At 38.7% G+C, this 15,006-nt stretch overlaps 3 protein-coding genes and 2 non-coding genes across 6 annotated transcripts; 2 read left to right on the forward strand and 3 right to left on the reverse strand.

The window, feature by feature from the left end:
- The first annotated feature begins 5,695 nt into the window (after nt 1–5,695).
- Trnat-ugu lies at nt 5,696–5,767 on the forward strand. The gene has a single exon. It is a non-coding gene; the product is annotated as a tRNA-Thr (tRNA).
- A 640-nt stretch (nt 5,768–6,407) lies between these two features.
- Nucleotides 6,408–6,479, reverse strand: Trnat-ugu. Its single transcript has one exon. It is a non-coding gene; the product is annotated as a tRNA-Thr (tRNA).
- Nucleotides 6,480–6,909: 430 nt separating this feature from the next.
- LOC117785437 (SET and MYND domain-containing protein DDB_G0284059) lies at nt 6,910–10,109 on the forward strand. Its single transcript, XM_034623437.1, has 5 exons — nt 6,910–7,336; nt 7,397–7,592; nt 7,654–8,013; nt 8,790–9,032; nt 9,166–10,109. Exons 1-5 carry the CDS (start codon nt 7,012–7,014, stop codon nt 10,034–10,036), a joined length of 1,995 nt encoding a protein of 664 aa, XP_034479328.1. The 5' UTR covers nt 6,910–7,011; the 3' UTR covers nt 10,037–10,109.
- A 453-nt stretch (nt 10,110–10,562) lies between these two features.
- LOC117784274 (integumentary mucin C.1) lies at nt 10,563–11,596 on the reverse strand. The gene is made up of 2 exons (XM_034621970.1): nt 10,955–11,596; nt 10,563–10,887 (listed from the first exon to the last, which is right to left on the reverse strand). The coding sequence occupies exons 1-2, from the start codon at nt 11,547–11,549 to the stop codon at nt 10,763–10,765; spliced, it is 720 nt and encodes a 239-aa protein (XP_034477861.1). The 5' UTR covers nt 11,550–11,596; the 3' UTR covers nt 10,563–10,762.
- A 1,451-nt stretch (nt 11,597–13,047) lies between these two features.
- Nucleotides 13,048–14,551, reverse strand: LOC117785361 (zinc finger protein GLIS2 homolog). 2 transcript variants are annotated; one of them, XM_034623326.1, is made up of 3 exons: nt 14,348–14,551; nt 14,038–14,308; nt 13,048–13,974 (listed from the first exon to the last, which is right to left on the reverse strand). In XM_034623326.1, the coding sequence occupies exons 1-3, from the start codon at nt 14,448–14,450 to the stop codon at nt 13,206–13,208; spliced, it is 1,143 nt and encodes a 380-aa protein (XP_034479217.1). In that variant the 5' UTR covers nt 14,451–14,551; the 3' UTR covers nt 13,048–13,205. The 2 variants fall into 2 exon arrangements, with proteins under 2 accessions (XP_034479217.1, XP_034479216.1); XM_034623325.1 differs by having other exon boundaries at nt 14,038–14,551.
- Nucleotides 14,552–15,006: the final 455 nt, after the last annotated feature.

The following is a 15,006-nucleotide window of genomic DNA, read 5'->3' on the forward strand; positions in this document are numbered from 1 at the left end:
TGACAATTAGGGCCAGAAGAAATTTAGTTTCGGCAGGCTCACCTGTTGTAAGTGAAACCAGCTGAAATGGAGTCGAAGATGAAGATGAATCCATTAGTCGGGCTCAAAATGAAAACGACATGGCCAATGAACAAATATTTTCACATCATCGTTTTGATTACCACAGCTTACACTTGTGGTTGTGCGTATGTGCGTGTGTATATGTGTGTATGTGTATATTTGTGCAGATCTGTTCAATTTCAGTTTCGAGGCAACAGTGCGTGGAAAATGGATCAACGATCTACCCGCTTCACTGATCCATCTTAGCCTCAACTCCTCCTGCAAAAATCCACAAAAATCAATCGATTTCAGCTTCTGCACACATGTGATGCACACATTGTGACAACAGAATTCACACGGTGCACAGCAGGATCTGAAGCTGGACCCTTGCCTTATCCTGCCCCTGGGCCAAAAAAATAAGGTAATTGCAATTAGGCGAGACAAACAACTGGCGCGTGCTGTGCGCCGTCAGAGTTATTGGAAATTTAACAGCTGTTGGACACTTTCAAGGCGCTAACAACACACACTTTTATCAAACCCATCGAACATAAGGTTTTGCCCTAAATACATACATATATTCAGGCAAAAGTCGTAAAGAACGCAAAGCAGGCTTCTTAAACGTGGTAAGAAAATATTTCATTTGGGATTCTCCCATTGAATACTAAGCCAATAACTTATAAATTTGGAATTGTAAAACATTTTTTTAAGCTGCAGATAAATATTAAGTTTGATCAATTGAAGTTTTGAGAGCACAAGATGTCTGTCATTTGGATCAAATTGTGATATTTATAAATAAATAATAAGTAATAATAATGATTAGCATACCTCAGCAGTTTCAGTCAAAGTTGTCATTAAGACTTTTATTATATTTTTAATGAGCAAGTATATTCAAAAGTACACATTTTTTTAGATTTATAATAATGATAATTTTTAATTTAAAAAGTTAAGATTTCAAGAGCTGCACGACCCATAGGATTAAAATTTGAAGTTCACCATTTTTTTTTTAATTATTATAATTTAGTGATATGTTTTTAGTTAAAAAAAAATAAAGATTTCAAGAGCTGCACGGTTCATAGGATTACAATCGTATACTTAAAAGTACACCCTTTTTTTTAGACTTATTATATTAAAAGATAATATTTTAGTTTAAAAAGTAAGTATTTCAAAAACTGCACACTGTATAGGATTATAATCGAAAACATTCGAGCATTCGAGAACATATTTGAAATTCGAGCTTATCGTAAAATCGCATTAAAATAAAACCGCAAAACGATTTCAAATCACATCAAATCTTTATTAGCTGCATTTAGCGGCTTAACTTTTTTTTTGACAATCGACCCCGAAAATGCCAACGAATTGAAGGATGCGGTAAACAATAGACGAATTGGGTGAGAAATTGGCTGATTTAGTGTAAAATTGCTAGGGCTCAAATGGGGACAAAAAACACAAAAAAAATGAGGCTTAATGCGCGCTGACAGGCAAAGGCATTTCATCATATATTTCATCAATGTGCACATTATCCTTTGCATAAAAAAAGGACATGTGTGTGTGTGTGTGTGACAGTGTCAGTCGGCAATTCGTCACGTGCTGTCAGTGGCAGTTGCAACGACCCGACTCATCAATCTCGGTCTCAGGTTGTAACTGTATTAGATGTTAAATATCAGAGATGCGACCATGTCCTGTGTTGTGTCCTGCGTTGAGTCCTGTGCATGCTGCGCACGCGCCACACTTACATTTTCTCATTTTCCATTTCCATTTGCAGCTGTCGCCGCCGACGCCGACGCCACCACTCGAAGTATAATTGTTATTGTTGTTGTTGTTGTTGCGCATATTCAACCCCCTTTCGATTGCGTGGAAAACGCGCCCGTCTGGCATTAGCTTTTGTTTTCCACTCGAGCGTCCATACAATGCCAGACGCAGTCGAGAGCACTTTCCATTGTTGTTGCTTTCGTAAACATGCAGTTTTTACTTTGCTTTTCACTCTTTTTTTTGTTCTCCAGCGCACTTAATTAATTTAAAATCATTCGAATGCCAAATGAAAATTCAATTAATGCTTTTGTTGACTCTTCGTTCCTCAGGCCGCCGGCAATTACGATTCCCAATTTCCTAATTCTAAATTTAATTCCTCCTCATGTCCCGCCGCGTTGCCTTTTAAACTTTAATCTTTACTGCTGGAACACATGTGGCGCCAAGAGAAAACTGCACTCAGGGAGCTATTATTAATTTATTAGAGTACCTCAGGGGCAATCGATTATAAAATTGAATTATTACTGAATCTAAAATGAAATAAGAACCCTCCTATGCTTTCAATCTGTCTGAGAAAAAAAAGATTTTATATTTTCAGACATTTTTTGTTTTGCATTTTTATTCAATTTAAAAGATATTTTAGTTCAATTTAATAAATGTTTAATTTTTGTCAAATCTCTTAAGAATGTTTTAGACATTTAAAAGCAGTAATTTCTTGTTTTCAGGAACACCAACAATTGCTTTTGGGTTTCCTTAGCGCTGTTAGAGATTTTTAGAACAGACCTGAAATTAGCAAAATCATTAAATATGTATTTTATGCATTTGAAAAATAATTCAATTCAATTCAATAAATATTACAAATATATTACAATATATATTAAATTATATCTCTCAACAATTTTTTAGACATTTGAAAGCAAAGGTTGCTTGTTTTCAGGAACACCTACAGTTGCTTTTGTGTTAAAGATTTGTAGAACGCCTCTGATAAAGATATACCATATTGCTTAAAAATAATCCAATCAATCTGCCATCAATCTAACAAAAATCTAAAACTGATTGATTTTCTGCTTAGTTTGTTCAAACTTTATTGATTTCAGCCGGTTTACAACTCAGGGCTATAAAATCAAATAGAGATTTCTTTTCATCTATTATGGATATTTAATAAAACGAATTTGCTTGCGATTGTATTGGATTTGGGCCTTTTTCAATGTCATTGTAACGATTGAAATCAATAAGCTTTGGAAAACGTTGTCAACACTGTGTTAAACTTGAACTTAAATTTATTTAAGTGATTGTTAAAAATTAATTAAGAAGCGCAATTAAATTTGCATCGCATTTACTCAGTGAACAACAAGGGAAAAACTTGGTCAACGAAACTCGTTTTGGCCGCTTAAAAATACATTTTCAGAGATGACAACAACATAATACAAATATGCACAATAGCCATAAAACTAAAAATGGCTAAAAGTCAGTTTTAATTTTCGTAACACGGGATTAGTCGTCAGTCGGACAATAGCATTGCAAATTGTTATAAATTATTTATGGTTTAAATGTCAAGAGCCACCCACAAAAATGGCAGCTTACAATTTGTGGGTAAATGATGAAATATGTTTCAATTAAGTGTGCGAATAAGTTGCAAGTCGGTTCCGACACGGACACGGGAAGGTTGCAGGAAACTGGCTAACTGGGCTTATAGAAAATTTAGTTTATGCCATTAATTGCTTTGTCTGTTGTCTGTTTGTCTCTCTGTTTCGCTGTCTCTGTCTTTGTCTGGGTTTTGGTTATTGTTCGTGAATGAAATGAGTGCTCGTGTGAGTGCGCTTCAAGTTGACATGAATCGTTGCAACAGCAACAATGGAGTGCACTTTTAATCGCAACAGGCACAACACAGAATGCCGGAAGTACATTGCAATATTGCACAACAACAGCAACAAATAGTTGAGTTTTTTTTGTTGTTGTTCAAGTTGCAACGGAAGTTTAATGAAATTTTTGCACAATCGAGAATCAAAAGGTATAGAAACGAAACGATATAAACTGTAATTAACTGTCGGCTCTTGAGTGCACAAATTAATGGTTATATTTACTTGGTAGGGCCCATGGATTTATCAGTGGGTAGGTAAGCATTTATTCCACATGAATTTGCATATAAACAAGAGTATCAGGCGTCCGAGCAGGGTCAGGGAATGACATTACACAACGACTGCGACTCAAAATGCATTCACATTCACATTCACATTCACAATCACAATCACGATCACATTTATGTCCTGGTCTCCTTCTCACAATGCACTACAATTAGGGGTGGAAGGGCCCATGTCTCGTCGAGGATGATGACGATGATGATGATGATGCTGCAACTGCTGAGAGTGATAAATATTTTGCGCCTGAATGTCAGCCCATAAAGAGAGTTGGCAAATGGATCGGTTGATACCCATTGACAGGAGCAGCAGTAGCAGCTTTATTGATCATGTTAATGTTCAATGTGAGAGTTGTAACACTGATTACGTGTCGCAGGGCGCATCCTTTGAGTGTCATTCTACTGTTAGCTGTACTGCAAGTGGCAGCTGTCGGATTTGTTTGTTGTAAGCATCGTTTATTTGCCGCTTACAACAAACTACAAGTACATAAATTCAGCCCCCTTTTGATTGATGAAGTTGATGCTTTTGACATGTTGTCCAGTTGTTGGACTGACAGTCGCCATACTGCACCCTCCACCCTGCAAGTGTTTTCCAACACTGATGAAAGGGTTACACTGCCAAAGTCAATAGCAGCGGATTCAACAGCTTACGAAATTACCATACAGAAATCGTTGCGCCCTCGGGTCCAGACTAAGGCTTAGCCTGCTTGAGGTGAGTATTCGGTTTCGGTTTCGCGTCCCATTGTGCATAATGCATTTTCACAGCGGTACACCACCCCAAAAAAAGAAAAGGGAAAGTGGGCGTTGTAATGTTGACACTGTAATTTACGCATTTCTCCTTTTATGCGACATGGATATTTGCATAACGTATTCAACTTCCATAGAACTTCGAAAGAGCTGTCGTTTGGGTAATTTGATATGCACATAATCCATAATAATACCCCCATAACTACATACTGCTTTTGATATATGTATGTGCATTTACCTCAAGGAGTACAGTCATGCTACCTTTGCTGCTGAAAAGATCTTGATTTTAAGTCTAACAAGCTCTCTTTTTCATTAATTTAATAATTTTGAATTACAACTTAAGCAATAAATAATTTATTATCACAAATTTATATTTAATTCCGCCTCTCACAATTTTCAAATATTCTGCCAGTTAATCTTATAATAAAAATGATAATATAAAAAAGAAACTTGAAATCTTCAAAGTGTTTTGTTGGAATTAAACATTAAAGCGGGAGTTTCGCTTTTCTTATCACTGAAATCTGCAAATCTAAACATACGAGTACGAGTTGCAACTCCAATGACACCATTGAGACGCTGCAAGCAACATTTTTCCTTCCCACGCCACAAATAGAGATACTCACTCTGAGTTGAGGCTTTTGCTTACAATTTACCATAACAAATTGCCTCTTGAAAGCAAGTAAAACATATGTACAGACACACACACTTGGAACATTTCTATAGCCTGAACTTGTCTTCATCAGTCAAATAAAACAAATTAGGTAGCAACAGAGACAACCTTTCAGCCAACTTGGCAGCTGCTCGTTCCATTTGTCAAGGCAAGTGCTGATGCTAGATAATATCTGGTATTAATCGCAGATAGCATTAACACGAATTTATATTTGCTTACGCCCTAATTGAGCGGCGTTCTGTGCGCGCTGCCAACTGTTCAAACAGCCCCCGAACAGTGAAATTTCGTTAGCAAGCGACGCACAGCCACTGAGCGAACAGACTTTATCACCAGTTTTAGCGAAACGCGTTGCTCAGGCCTCTTTAGCTCAGTGGCAGAGCACTGGTCTTGTAAACCAGGGGTCGTGAGTTCAATCCTCACAGGAGGCAATCATACTAATTGTACTTTTTTTTACATTTTTAAATTTTGTAAATAATAAATCTAGCATATTTAAATCAATTAATAAGATATAATTGTTATTTTAAATTTACTTACTCAAATTTAGAGTTTGGATTGTACTTATACAACGATCGCTTAAATGATTTCTTTGAATTATAAGTAATAATTTTTTTAATCTAAGCCTAATTAATACATATTTACATTTTTAAATTTTGTAAATAATGAATCTAGCATTTTTAAATCTTTTTGAATCAATTAATAATATATAAATGTTATTTTAAATTTACTTACTTAAATTTCGAGTTTTGTTTGTACTTCTACAAAGATCGCTCAAATGATTTCTTTGAATTATTGGCGCTAAATTTTAATTTGTTTATTAAATGCTCATTTTTTTAAACAAAGCCTAATTAATACAACAATAATCAGACAATTGAAATTTTAATAAGTGTGTTTTATATTGAGCATCAAAAATATGTTTTTTACCTGCTCGAATTATTATTATCATCATAAACAACAAAAAATTACACATCTGAAATTTTCACAGTTTGTACAAGTAATCTTTTAAATAAGAAAATAAAAATTTATTAAAAAGTATCCGCGATAACTAAAGTACCGCGGAATATGAAGATCTGCCTCCTGTGAGGATTGAACTCACGACCCCTGGTTTACAAGACCAGTGCTCTACCACTGAGCTAAAGAGGCGAATGGGCCAAGCGTGGCAAATAACTGGCATGATTTAGAGAGGGAGACTACCCATATTATTGACATTTATTTGGCAACTAAACTTAGCATAATTTATAATTAACTTAACGGTCTTTTCATGTTCCCTCGTATGTGAACAACTGTTTACATACATTGTCATCGTTATAGAAAATACTACACTGTGGTGTGTGGGAGAATTCTTTCTGCAACTTAATGAAAAACGAAGAAAAGAAAGAGAGCGTATTTGGAAAAGTTGTTTGTAAACAAATGCAGCATCTTTAATGTAATAGTTGCTCTCCCGATCTCTCAATAATTTTTCTTTCTCTGATGCTCTGAATAGCACTCTTTTTCGATCTAAAAATAAAAGACCCGAATGTTGTCTGGATACCACACGTTGTATATCCGAATATATATCCAACTGTTCAGTGCGGCTGCAGTATTCATAGACGACAGAACTCAATTTTTCACTACTTGCATAATTTAAGATTTTCATTAGATTTATTAATAAAAGGTAATAAACTGAGTTAACGCTATGAAAATGCCAATTAGCCAACAGAAGGGCTTCTTTGCCGAATACTATCTGAAGTTGAGGGAAGCGGGCGGTACCAGTTGCGATACGGACATTGCCAAATTATCCGGATGTGGCAACGACGACGAGCGCGTGGCATATGTGGATCAGCTGAGCTGGGTGCAATCGGGGGATGCGGGGCTTCAAGTGCAACGGGAATTCAAGGGAAAGAGTGCAACAGTCGCTGCGGAACTGAAGGAACGTGCCACGACTGCCTTCAAGCAGAAGAAATGGCTGGAGGCAATGTTGCTCTACAGCAGAAGCTATGTGGCGCTGCCCAGTGACAAGAGTAAGTAGTTTTCGATTCTGTGAATTGCTCATATATGTATATCTATCTATTGTTTGTCAGTTCTAGAGCGTTCCATTGCGCTGGCCAATCGCTCGGCCACTTTGTATCATATGCAGAAGCACAGCGAATGCCTGGTGGACATCCGAAGAGCCCTCGAATTGGACTATCCCAAGGATCTTTTATACAAGCTGTACGAGCGACAAGCACGCTGCTACATGGCCCTGAAGGATTATCCTCACACGATCAGCGCCTTCAAGTAGGTGACACTTGTTATTCCATCAAAAAAATAGTATTTCATTATCATTTTTAAATGTTAGGAAATGCATTACGGCTATGGATGATTCTTCCCTGCCCGCCGACAGACGCTCGAAGCTGCATTTGGATGCCATGACTATGATCAAAATGCTGGAACGCGATCCTCGCACGGACAAACAAGCCGCCAGACAGCAGAAGCTAAAGAATGCCAATGCCTTGGAATTGGATCAGGCACAAACGTTGCCGGATGAGAAGGAATATGTCAGCTCTTTGGTCCGCATCGATCAGAATGCCCAAGAGGGACGCTTCGCTCGCGCCTCTGCTGATGTCCAGGTGGGGCAGGAGCTGCTCGTCGAGCGTCCCTACGTCGCTGTGCTGCTCGAGAAATTCGCTCAGACCCATTGCGAGTATTGCTTTGTGCGGTAAGTGAACGCAATGTTAGATAAATATAACAGCGAGTTAATTAACAGCAAGTTATTTAAACAGTATGTTAAGTAAAAGGAAAGGGATTTTAATCTTAGCACGTTAACTAACAGCATGTTAATAAACAGCATGTTAAGTTGATAAATAAATAAATAATTCAAGTTCTAAACTGAATCGGAAATTATTTATTAATTTAATTCCTGCATTCACCCGTATTATTTGCAATTCTAATAACGTTTGACAAATATATCAGTATACTGACAAACTGCAAATACAGGTGTGTTCTACAAATCTCTGTTGTTCCTGAAAAAAAGAAACCATTGCTCTCAAATGTTTAAAAAACTCTTGGGAGATTTGAGCAAATAAAATATTCAACAAAATGAATTAACATATCTGTAAATTGAATAAAAATGCAAAAAAAAAATGTTCAAAAATTTAAATCTCTAACATTTTAAGAACACCAACATTTTGAAAGGTTGTTTTAAAAAACATTTCTCTTTAAAATGTCTAGAGATGATAAATAATATTTAGGTATAATTATAAAAAATATTTTTAAACTAAAGCTATTATATTATATTTTTGTGTAATAATTAATCATGTAATATATAAATATAAATAATATCTTAAAACTTGGGATTAATTAAGATAAATAATAAAAATAATTTTGTTTATTCTCATATTTCTAATCTCATCTGTATTCCGTTTGTCAGCTTCTTGACTTCTTCCTTTACTTTAAACCCTTCTAATCTTTGCTCATATTTCATATTTATTTCAGAACTGTGGTGCCAGTTTCCTGTCCAGGCTGTTCCGATGTCGTCTACTGTTCGGAGCAGTGTCAGCAGCGTGCTGCAACCAAATACCACAAATATGAATGTGGTTTATTGCCGGTCATTTGGCGTTCAGGTGCCTCCATCAACAACCACATGGCACTACGCATCATTGCCAGCAAACCGTTGGATTACTTTTTGCAGTTGAAGCCAACCATTGATGAAGATCTATCATTGGAGCAGCTTTTAAGGTGAGTCTTAAGCTTATTAGAGAACTCTTACTGAAATTAAGATTATTAAAATATTCAAAGTGACAAAGAAATATATAATTTTAAATATAAAACTAAAAATTTAATTATTCTGGTCTAATTAAACATTTTTTAGTCTGCCCAAGGATGACTACCGTCGTGTGGCACACCTGGAACGCCATCAGAAGGAGCGTTCGCCCTCGAATTTCTTTCAGTACGTGCTAATGGCGCGTTTCCTGACCAGATGTTTGCAGTCGGCGGGCTACTTTGGCAGTGAGCCACAGGTGGCTCAGGTGAGAGCCATTAACTCGCTGCTGCTGCGGAGTCTGCAGTTTATTCAGTTCAACACCCACGAGGTGGCTGAGCTGCATAAGTTTAGCGCCGAAGGACGGGAAAAGTCCATTTTCATAGGTGGTGCTATATATCCGACCTTGGCGCTCTTTAATCACTCTTGTGATCCGGGTGTGGTCAGGTACTTCCGTGGCAATACCATACACATCAACAGCGTGCGACCCATTGAAGCTGGTCTGCCGATCAATGAGAATTACGGACCGATCTACACGCAGGACAAGCGGGATGATCGTCAGGCCAGGCTGAAGGATCTGTACTGGTTCGAATGCAACTGCGATGCATGCCTGGAGAACTGGCCCCTGTTCGACCAGCTGCCCAGGGACATCATACGCTTCCGTTGCGAGGCGCCCAACAATTGTGCGGCGATCATTGAAGTGCCGCCCACCTGCAATGATTTCATGATCAAGTGCGTCACCTGCGGCGAAATTACCAATATACTCAAGGGTCTTAAAGTCATGCAGGATACGGAGATGATGACACGCACGGCCAAGCGACTTTATGACACCGGCGAGTACTCGAAGGCACTCAACAAGTTTGTCGATCTGTTGCGTATCATGTACGAGGTGTTGGCACCTCCGTTCCCCGATTTCTGTGAGTGTCAACAGCATCTGAAGGATTGCTTCCTCAATCTGGGTAATGTTTACAACTTGAATTGATATTCTATCTGTTTACAATGCATGTGAAATCCGTTAATTTGAAATAAATCTATTTAAATTTGTTAAAACACAAGGCTGCAAGCCTCCAAAATTTTGTTAAAGGTTCGGTTCGGCGGATCGAACCACAGAGCAAGCCATCGGTTCGGTTCGATTTCTATTGTCTTACATTTTTCTCTAAATTTTGTAATAAAATATTTTTTTTTAAAGAAATCAAATTTTGATTTTAATTTAAATTTACTTGAAGATTTAAATATGACTTATTTTAATCCGAAGTTTCAAATAATTGCATAATATTAAAAAACCATAAATTTTATGCAATATTTTTTTTTTTCGAATTTATTAATTAATTAAGAAAGCGGTTCTGGGTTCGGGTTCGCAAAGTAAATAACTTCAAGCGTTCGGTTCATGATCCGGTTCAGGCTGCTTAAAACCCCGAACAGAACCGGTCCAACTAGGTGAACTTTAAACTTATTATAAACTATAAAAGTATAAAAGAAATAGTAAAAACATTAATGAAACTAAAAAATCATATTTTAAATTGTTTTAAAGTTATACTTTAAAAGTATAGAAATATTCCACCCTTAATGAGCTTTCATATTAAGAACTAGAAAAATACTCAAAAATAAATGTACAACACATCTCTTAAAGCTTGTTAAAAACCTCGCGTAATTCTAATGGAAATATTGGCATACTATATATGGTTGGTGGGAAATACCCATTTAAATATTATATCTGCCAGTTGCTGCTCATAGCACTGCAGCGTCCACTGTGCAATTTGCTACAACCTGCAAATCTGCTATTTCCATAGTAACAGCAGCGATAACAGCTTATTACAGGCAACGATTTTGTAACTGAAAAATTTAAATATTATCAATAATATGTCACTGATAGGAACTCTAGTGATTGTGATCTACTTACATCCACAACTCCAGCGAAAACGACTGTGCTGCACTTGATCCTTCAGATAACAACGCCGCTCATCACTATCGTTATCATAGAGATCCCAGTTCCAGTGATAAACGGGTTTAAAGTAGGGTGGCCTGGTGGGCGGGTCAAAGGTCGGATAATAAGGCTGACTTGGGGTAAGGATGGGCCACTCTGTTGTGGTTGTTGTTGGTGTTCGTCTTGATGTTGTTCGTTCTGTTGTTGTGGTTGCTTCTGTAGTGGTTGTTGTTAGTTCTGTTGTTGTTGTGGTTGTTGTGGTTGCTGGTTCTGTTGTGGTTGTTGTTGTTGTTGAAGGCAACTCCTGGGCAGCTTCTGTTGTTGTGGTTGCTGGTTCTGTTGTGGTTGTTGTCGTCATTGGCAAATCCGGAGCAGCTTCTGTTGTTGCGGCTGTTGTTGTTGTTGTTGTTGTTACTGGCAACTCTGTAGCTGGTTCTATTGTTGTGCCTGTTGTTGTCGGTGCAGCTTCAGTTGGAAAATCCTCTGGGAACTCTGGTTCAAAATCTTGACCCCACACTTGGCCCCACAGTAGCAAAAGGCAGATAAGGCAACATTTATAATTAAATAGCATTTCGCAAAGACAATTTGCTCGTGTTGTCGCTTTCAGCTTGCGTTTCAAACTGAACCCCAATCGACCATCAGACCGAGCATCAAGTGTCGATTTTAAAGTCAACGTTAACGTCGACGTCGCTAGTCGGCAGAGAAAATTTATTAATCTTACTTATTCCATTCGGTGAAAACGCATGAGTAATTTGTATTTAGCTCGGTTCTTGGTATAGAGACGGACTCGGTTAAATGGCAAAATATACGGCGCATTTTGCGAAGTGCAGCACCAAAAACACCTTAATGGGTATTACAATTGTGGCATGTTTTTGAAAGGGGGGTAATAGGGGACAGCGTTTGCTTATCAGCAGTGAAACCGACGAAACGAATATCACTTAAAAATTACTTACCTGCGGGTGGATGAGCACGCGTGCGCGAATTACCTTGTAACATATTCACATGGAGTTAATTTTGTTGCACCCGCATAAGGTGCTGCACAACTTGATGACGCAAAGAACTTTTGCTTTTCAATAAAAATTGAGTTGAATGAATGAATGCAAGTCTCCTCATATGCAAATTGGCTGCTATTGAACTTCAATTAACACGTAATGCATTAAACGGAATATTCACATTTTCATGCTTTGTGAATGCATTCGTCAGATGCAAATATTATATTTACAAATTGTTTGTTATTCATGATTTATTGTTTAAACAAAAACGTCATATGGTATACTGTCCAGCCACTTGATAATTATATATAATTTTAAATTTAGAATTTTTGGTCTGGCTGAAATTAAATGAAATGATACAAATTACACTAAAAACTACCAGCAGTCATAATAAAATTCACCTTTAATATCTAATTTCGAATTAAAAATTTTCATTAAATTGATCATTTTCTGCCATGTTATTGACAAAAGACTAAAAACATTTAAATTGCGCGGCGTTTACAGATTATGAACATTTTTTTTACTCCACACTACTCCTCACATAACAGAATTATCAACCAGCGTTTGCCTGATAGTAAGCAACACAAGTGACGGAATTATTTTTTGGACAACAGACAAGAGGTGGCGCCACAGCTGTTATCGTTATCGCTGGCAATTTCCGGCTCATCCCGGCGAGCAGAGCTGCCAACTTTTTTGAGCAAACTACCACTTAAAGTTATAAGGGTTAAAAAAAGGATTAAGTTATTGTGTACAACTGGACAAGTTTAAAATTTAAATCTTTTTTCGCACTGTTTCAAGCACTCCACAAGTTCAACATTTAAGAATGCAATCGTAGACAATCGATAATCGTTTTTGTACAGCACTTTCATTACACAGGGTGTTAGCGCAAAAATTTGAAAAGCAATAGAGATTGGAAACGCTTTCAACATTAGGTGTAATTTTTCTAAGTGCTCAGCTATAGAAGATTAATTGCAGTTTTTCCCAATAAATATATAAAATAATAGTTATATGTTATTTCATTTACTAGTTTGTATTTCATTAGAATTCATATAAATGTTGTGATATAAATGATTACATTTTTATTTACAAATTTGTATTTCATTAAAATTATTTTAAATGTTGTGATATAACGCGAATTATACAAAAACAGTCTTTGTTGAAAATTAAACAATTACCTAAGATTAATGACAAGATGATGACTAGAGAGAAACACGACGACAGCAGCGACTTGTGATTCAACTTCTATGGATGCGCAGATCGAGCGGCGTGGGCGTGTCCAGATCCATATTCATAGCATAGTCCTCGCTATGTAGATAGCGATAGCTGTGCTCCCTCGGATGTAGCCAGTAATCGGAGGATGTGTACTCGTTATGATGCTTGGCTCTCAGCGAATAATCGCTAGCGACATTGTCGCTGTCATAACAGCGAGAGCTGGGTGACGACTCCACACAGGAAGTGGACAGGGGCACGGATACGGATACGGGTGCAGTCAGAGGCAGGCAAGTGTAGGACGATGAGTGCTCGGTGGCATCCAGCAGACAGGTGGAACTTTGGCTGGCAATAAGCTGAATGCTGTGCTTGAACGTCTTCACATGCTTGCGCAAGGACGAAGGATCCGTGTAGCGTTTCTGGCAGCCGGGCACCTTGCACATATACGGCTTTTCCATGGAGTGAGTGCGTGTGTGCTTGAAGCGATCCGATGAATTGGAGTAAGCCTTCTGGCAGCCCTCGAAATGACACTTGTACGGTTTCTCGCCCGAATGCGAGCGTATGTGAATCTTGAGATTCTCCGCTCGGGAAAAGGACTTCTCACAGAGATGGCAACGATGCGGCTTCTCCTTGGTGTGGGTGCGCACATGGACGAGCATCTTGTAGCGGGCATTGAAGCCACGTTCACTGCGCTGACAGCCGCCCCAGCGGCAATAATAGAGTCCATCCAATAATGAGGCAATCGCATGACGTAATGTGACGTGCTGAGCAAGTGCCTCCAACGATTCAAACACTCTGCAATGGCACAGGAAATACATGAGTAATCTATGCCACAATAATCAATAAAAAAACACTCACCTGCCGCAATCTTGCCAATTGCAGTTAAAGTCGCACTCGCTGCCGCTGCTCTGCTCGCTGCAGGACTCCGTCGGAGAGCGTGAGCCGGAGCCGGAGCCGGAACCGGAACTGGAACTCTTTGTGCACTTCATGATGACGGACTCTCTGGTCTCGGACTGTGTGGCAAGGGGAACGTGAACGGGAACGACAATCCTCGGTGGTGTTATGGGCGGCGTCGGAAATCGGAGGTACTGCATCTGCTCGCCCAGCCAGCTTCCGGAAGCAGCTCCTGAACTTAGATACGGATGCGGTTGCGGTTGCGGATGCGATGTTATGTACGGCGGCGTATTGTACGGCGTAAAGTAATCACTCGGAGGCGGCTCGTAGAACTCGCTGCTGTGGCAGAAGATTGGCTTTTGTACTAATATATCCATAATGTGTTTGAAATTGTGTATTCTCTAATTTGTTGTTCTTTCTACGGTGTGTGGTGCGAAGCGTTCGCTTTTGCGATTGCCAAACGAATGAATCGTTTGAATGCAGACATTCGTGTAATATTGAAAAAAGTTGATTCGCGATAACGCGAGACTGCGCCGTACGCTTATCAGCGACGAAGGCTGCGCACGCAGACAGGCCTCAGGGGGGGTGAGGAGAGGGGACCAATAACAGTTAGTTGCGTACCAAAAATCACAATGAAACCACAGCTCGCAGGAGGGAGGAGAAGGTGTAATTGGGAGCAAGAGCACACACCACATACGTGAGTATCACAGCGTCTGTCGAGGGCAACAGAAGGGCAGTGAGAGAGGGGAGGGAAGTGCAGGAGGTGGTAAAGATGTGTTATCAGACAAACGCAAACGCACAAGTGGAAAATCGGTCTAGCCGTAAGCTAGCATGAGTGCGACCAATGATCAGCTACGGAGTATTCAAGTATTCGAGTACTCGCGTATTCCAGCACTCGGTCGAGTCAACAGCTCTTGTGGGGGGGTCCAATCG

Source organism: Drosophila innubila (genome assembly GCF_004354385.1).
Source record: "Drosophila innubila isolate TH190305 chromosome 2R unlocalized genomic scaffold, UK_Dinn_1.0 1_C_2R, whole genome shotgun sequence".
In the NCBI taxonomy this organism is placed as follows: Eukaryota; Metazoa; Arthropoda; class Insecta; order Diptera; family Drosophilidae; genus Drosophila; species Drosophila innubila.

Coding starts and splice junctions, on each gene's coding strand:
- LOC117785437 (XM_034623437.1), top strand. CDS start 7,012: ATGAAAATGCCAATTAGCCAACAGAAGGGCTTCTTTGCCGAATACTAT. Junction 7,593..7,653: donor CACACGATCAGCGCCTTCAA/GTAGGTGACACT, acceptor TTTAAATGTTAG/GAAATGCATTACGGCTATGG. Junction 9,033..9,165: donor TCATTGGAGCAGCTTTTAAG/GTGAGTCTTAAG, acceptor AACATTTTTTAG/TCTGCCCAAGGATGACTACC.
- LOC117784274 (XM_034621970.1), bottom strand. CDS start 11,549: ATGCTATTTAATTATAAATGTTGCCTTATCTGCCTTTTGCTACTGTGG. Junction 10,888..10,954: donor TTTTCGCTGGAGTTGTGGAT/GTAAGTAGATCA, acceptor TAAATTTTTCAG/TTACAAAATCGTTGCCTGTA.
- LOC117785361 (XM_034623325.1), bottom strand. CDS start 14,450: ATGGATATATTAGTACAAAAGCCAATCTTCTGCCACAGCAGCGAGTTC. Junction 13,975..14,037: donor AATTGGCAAGATTGCGGCAG/GTGAGTGTTTTT, acceptor GTGCCATTGCAG/AGTGTTTGAATCGTTGGAGG.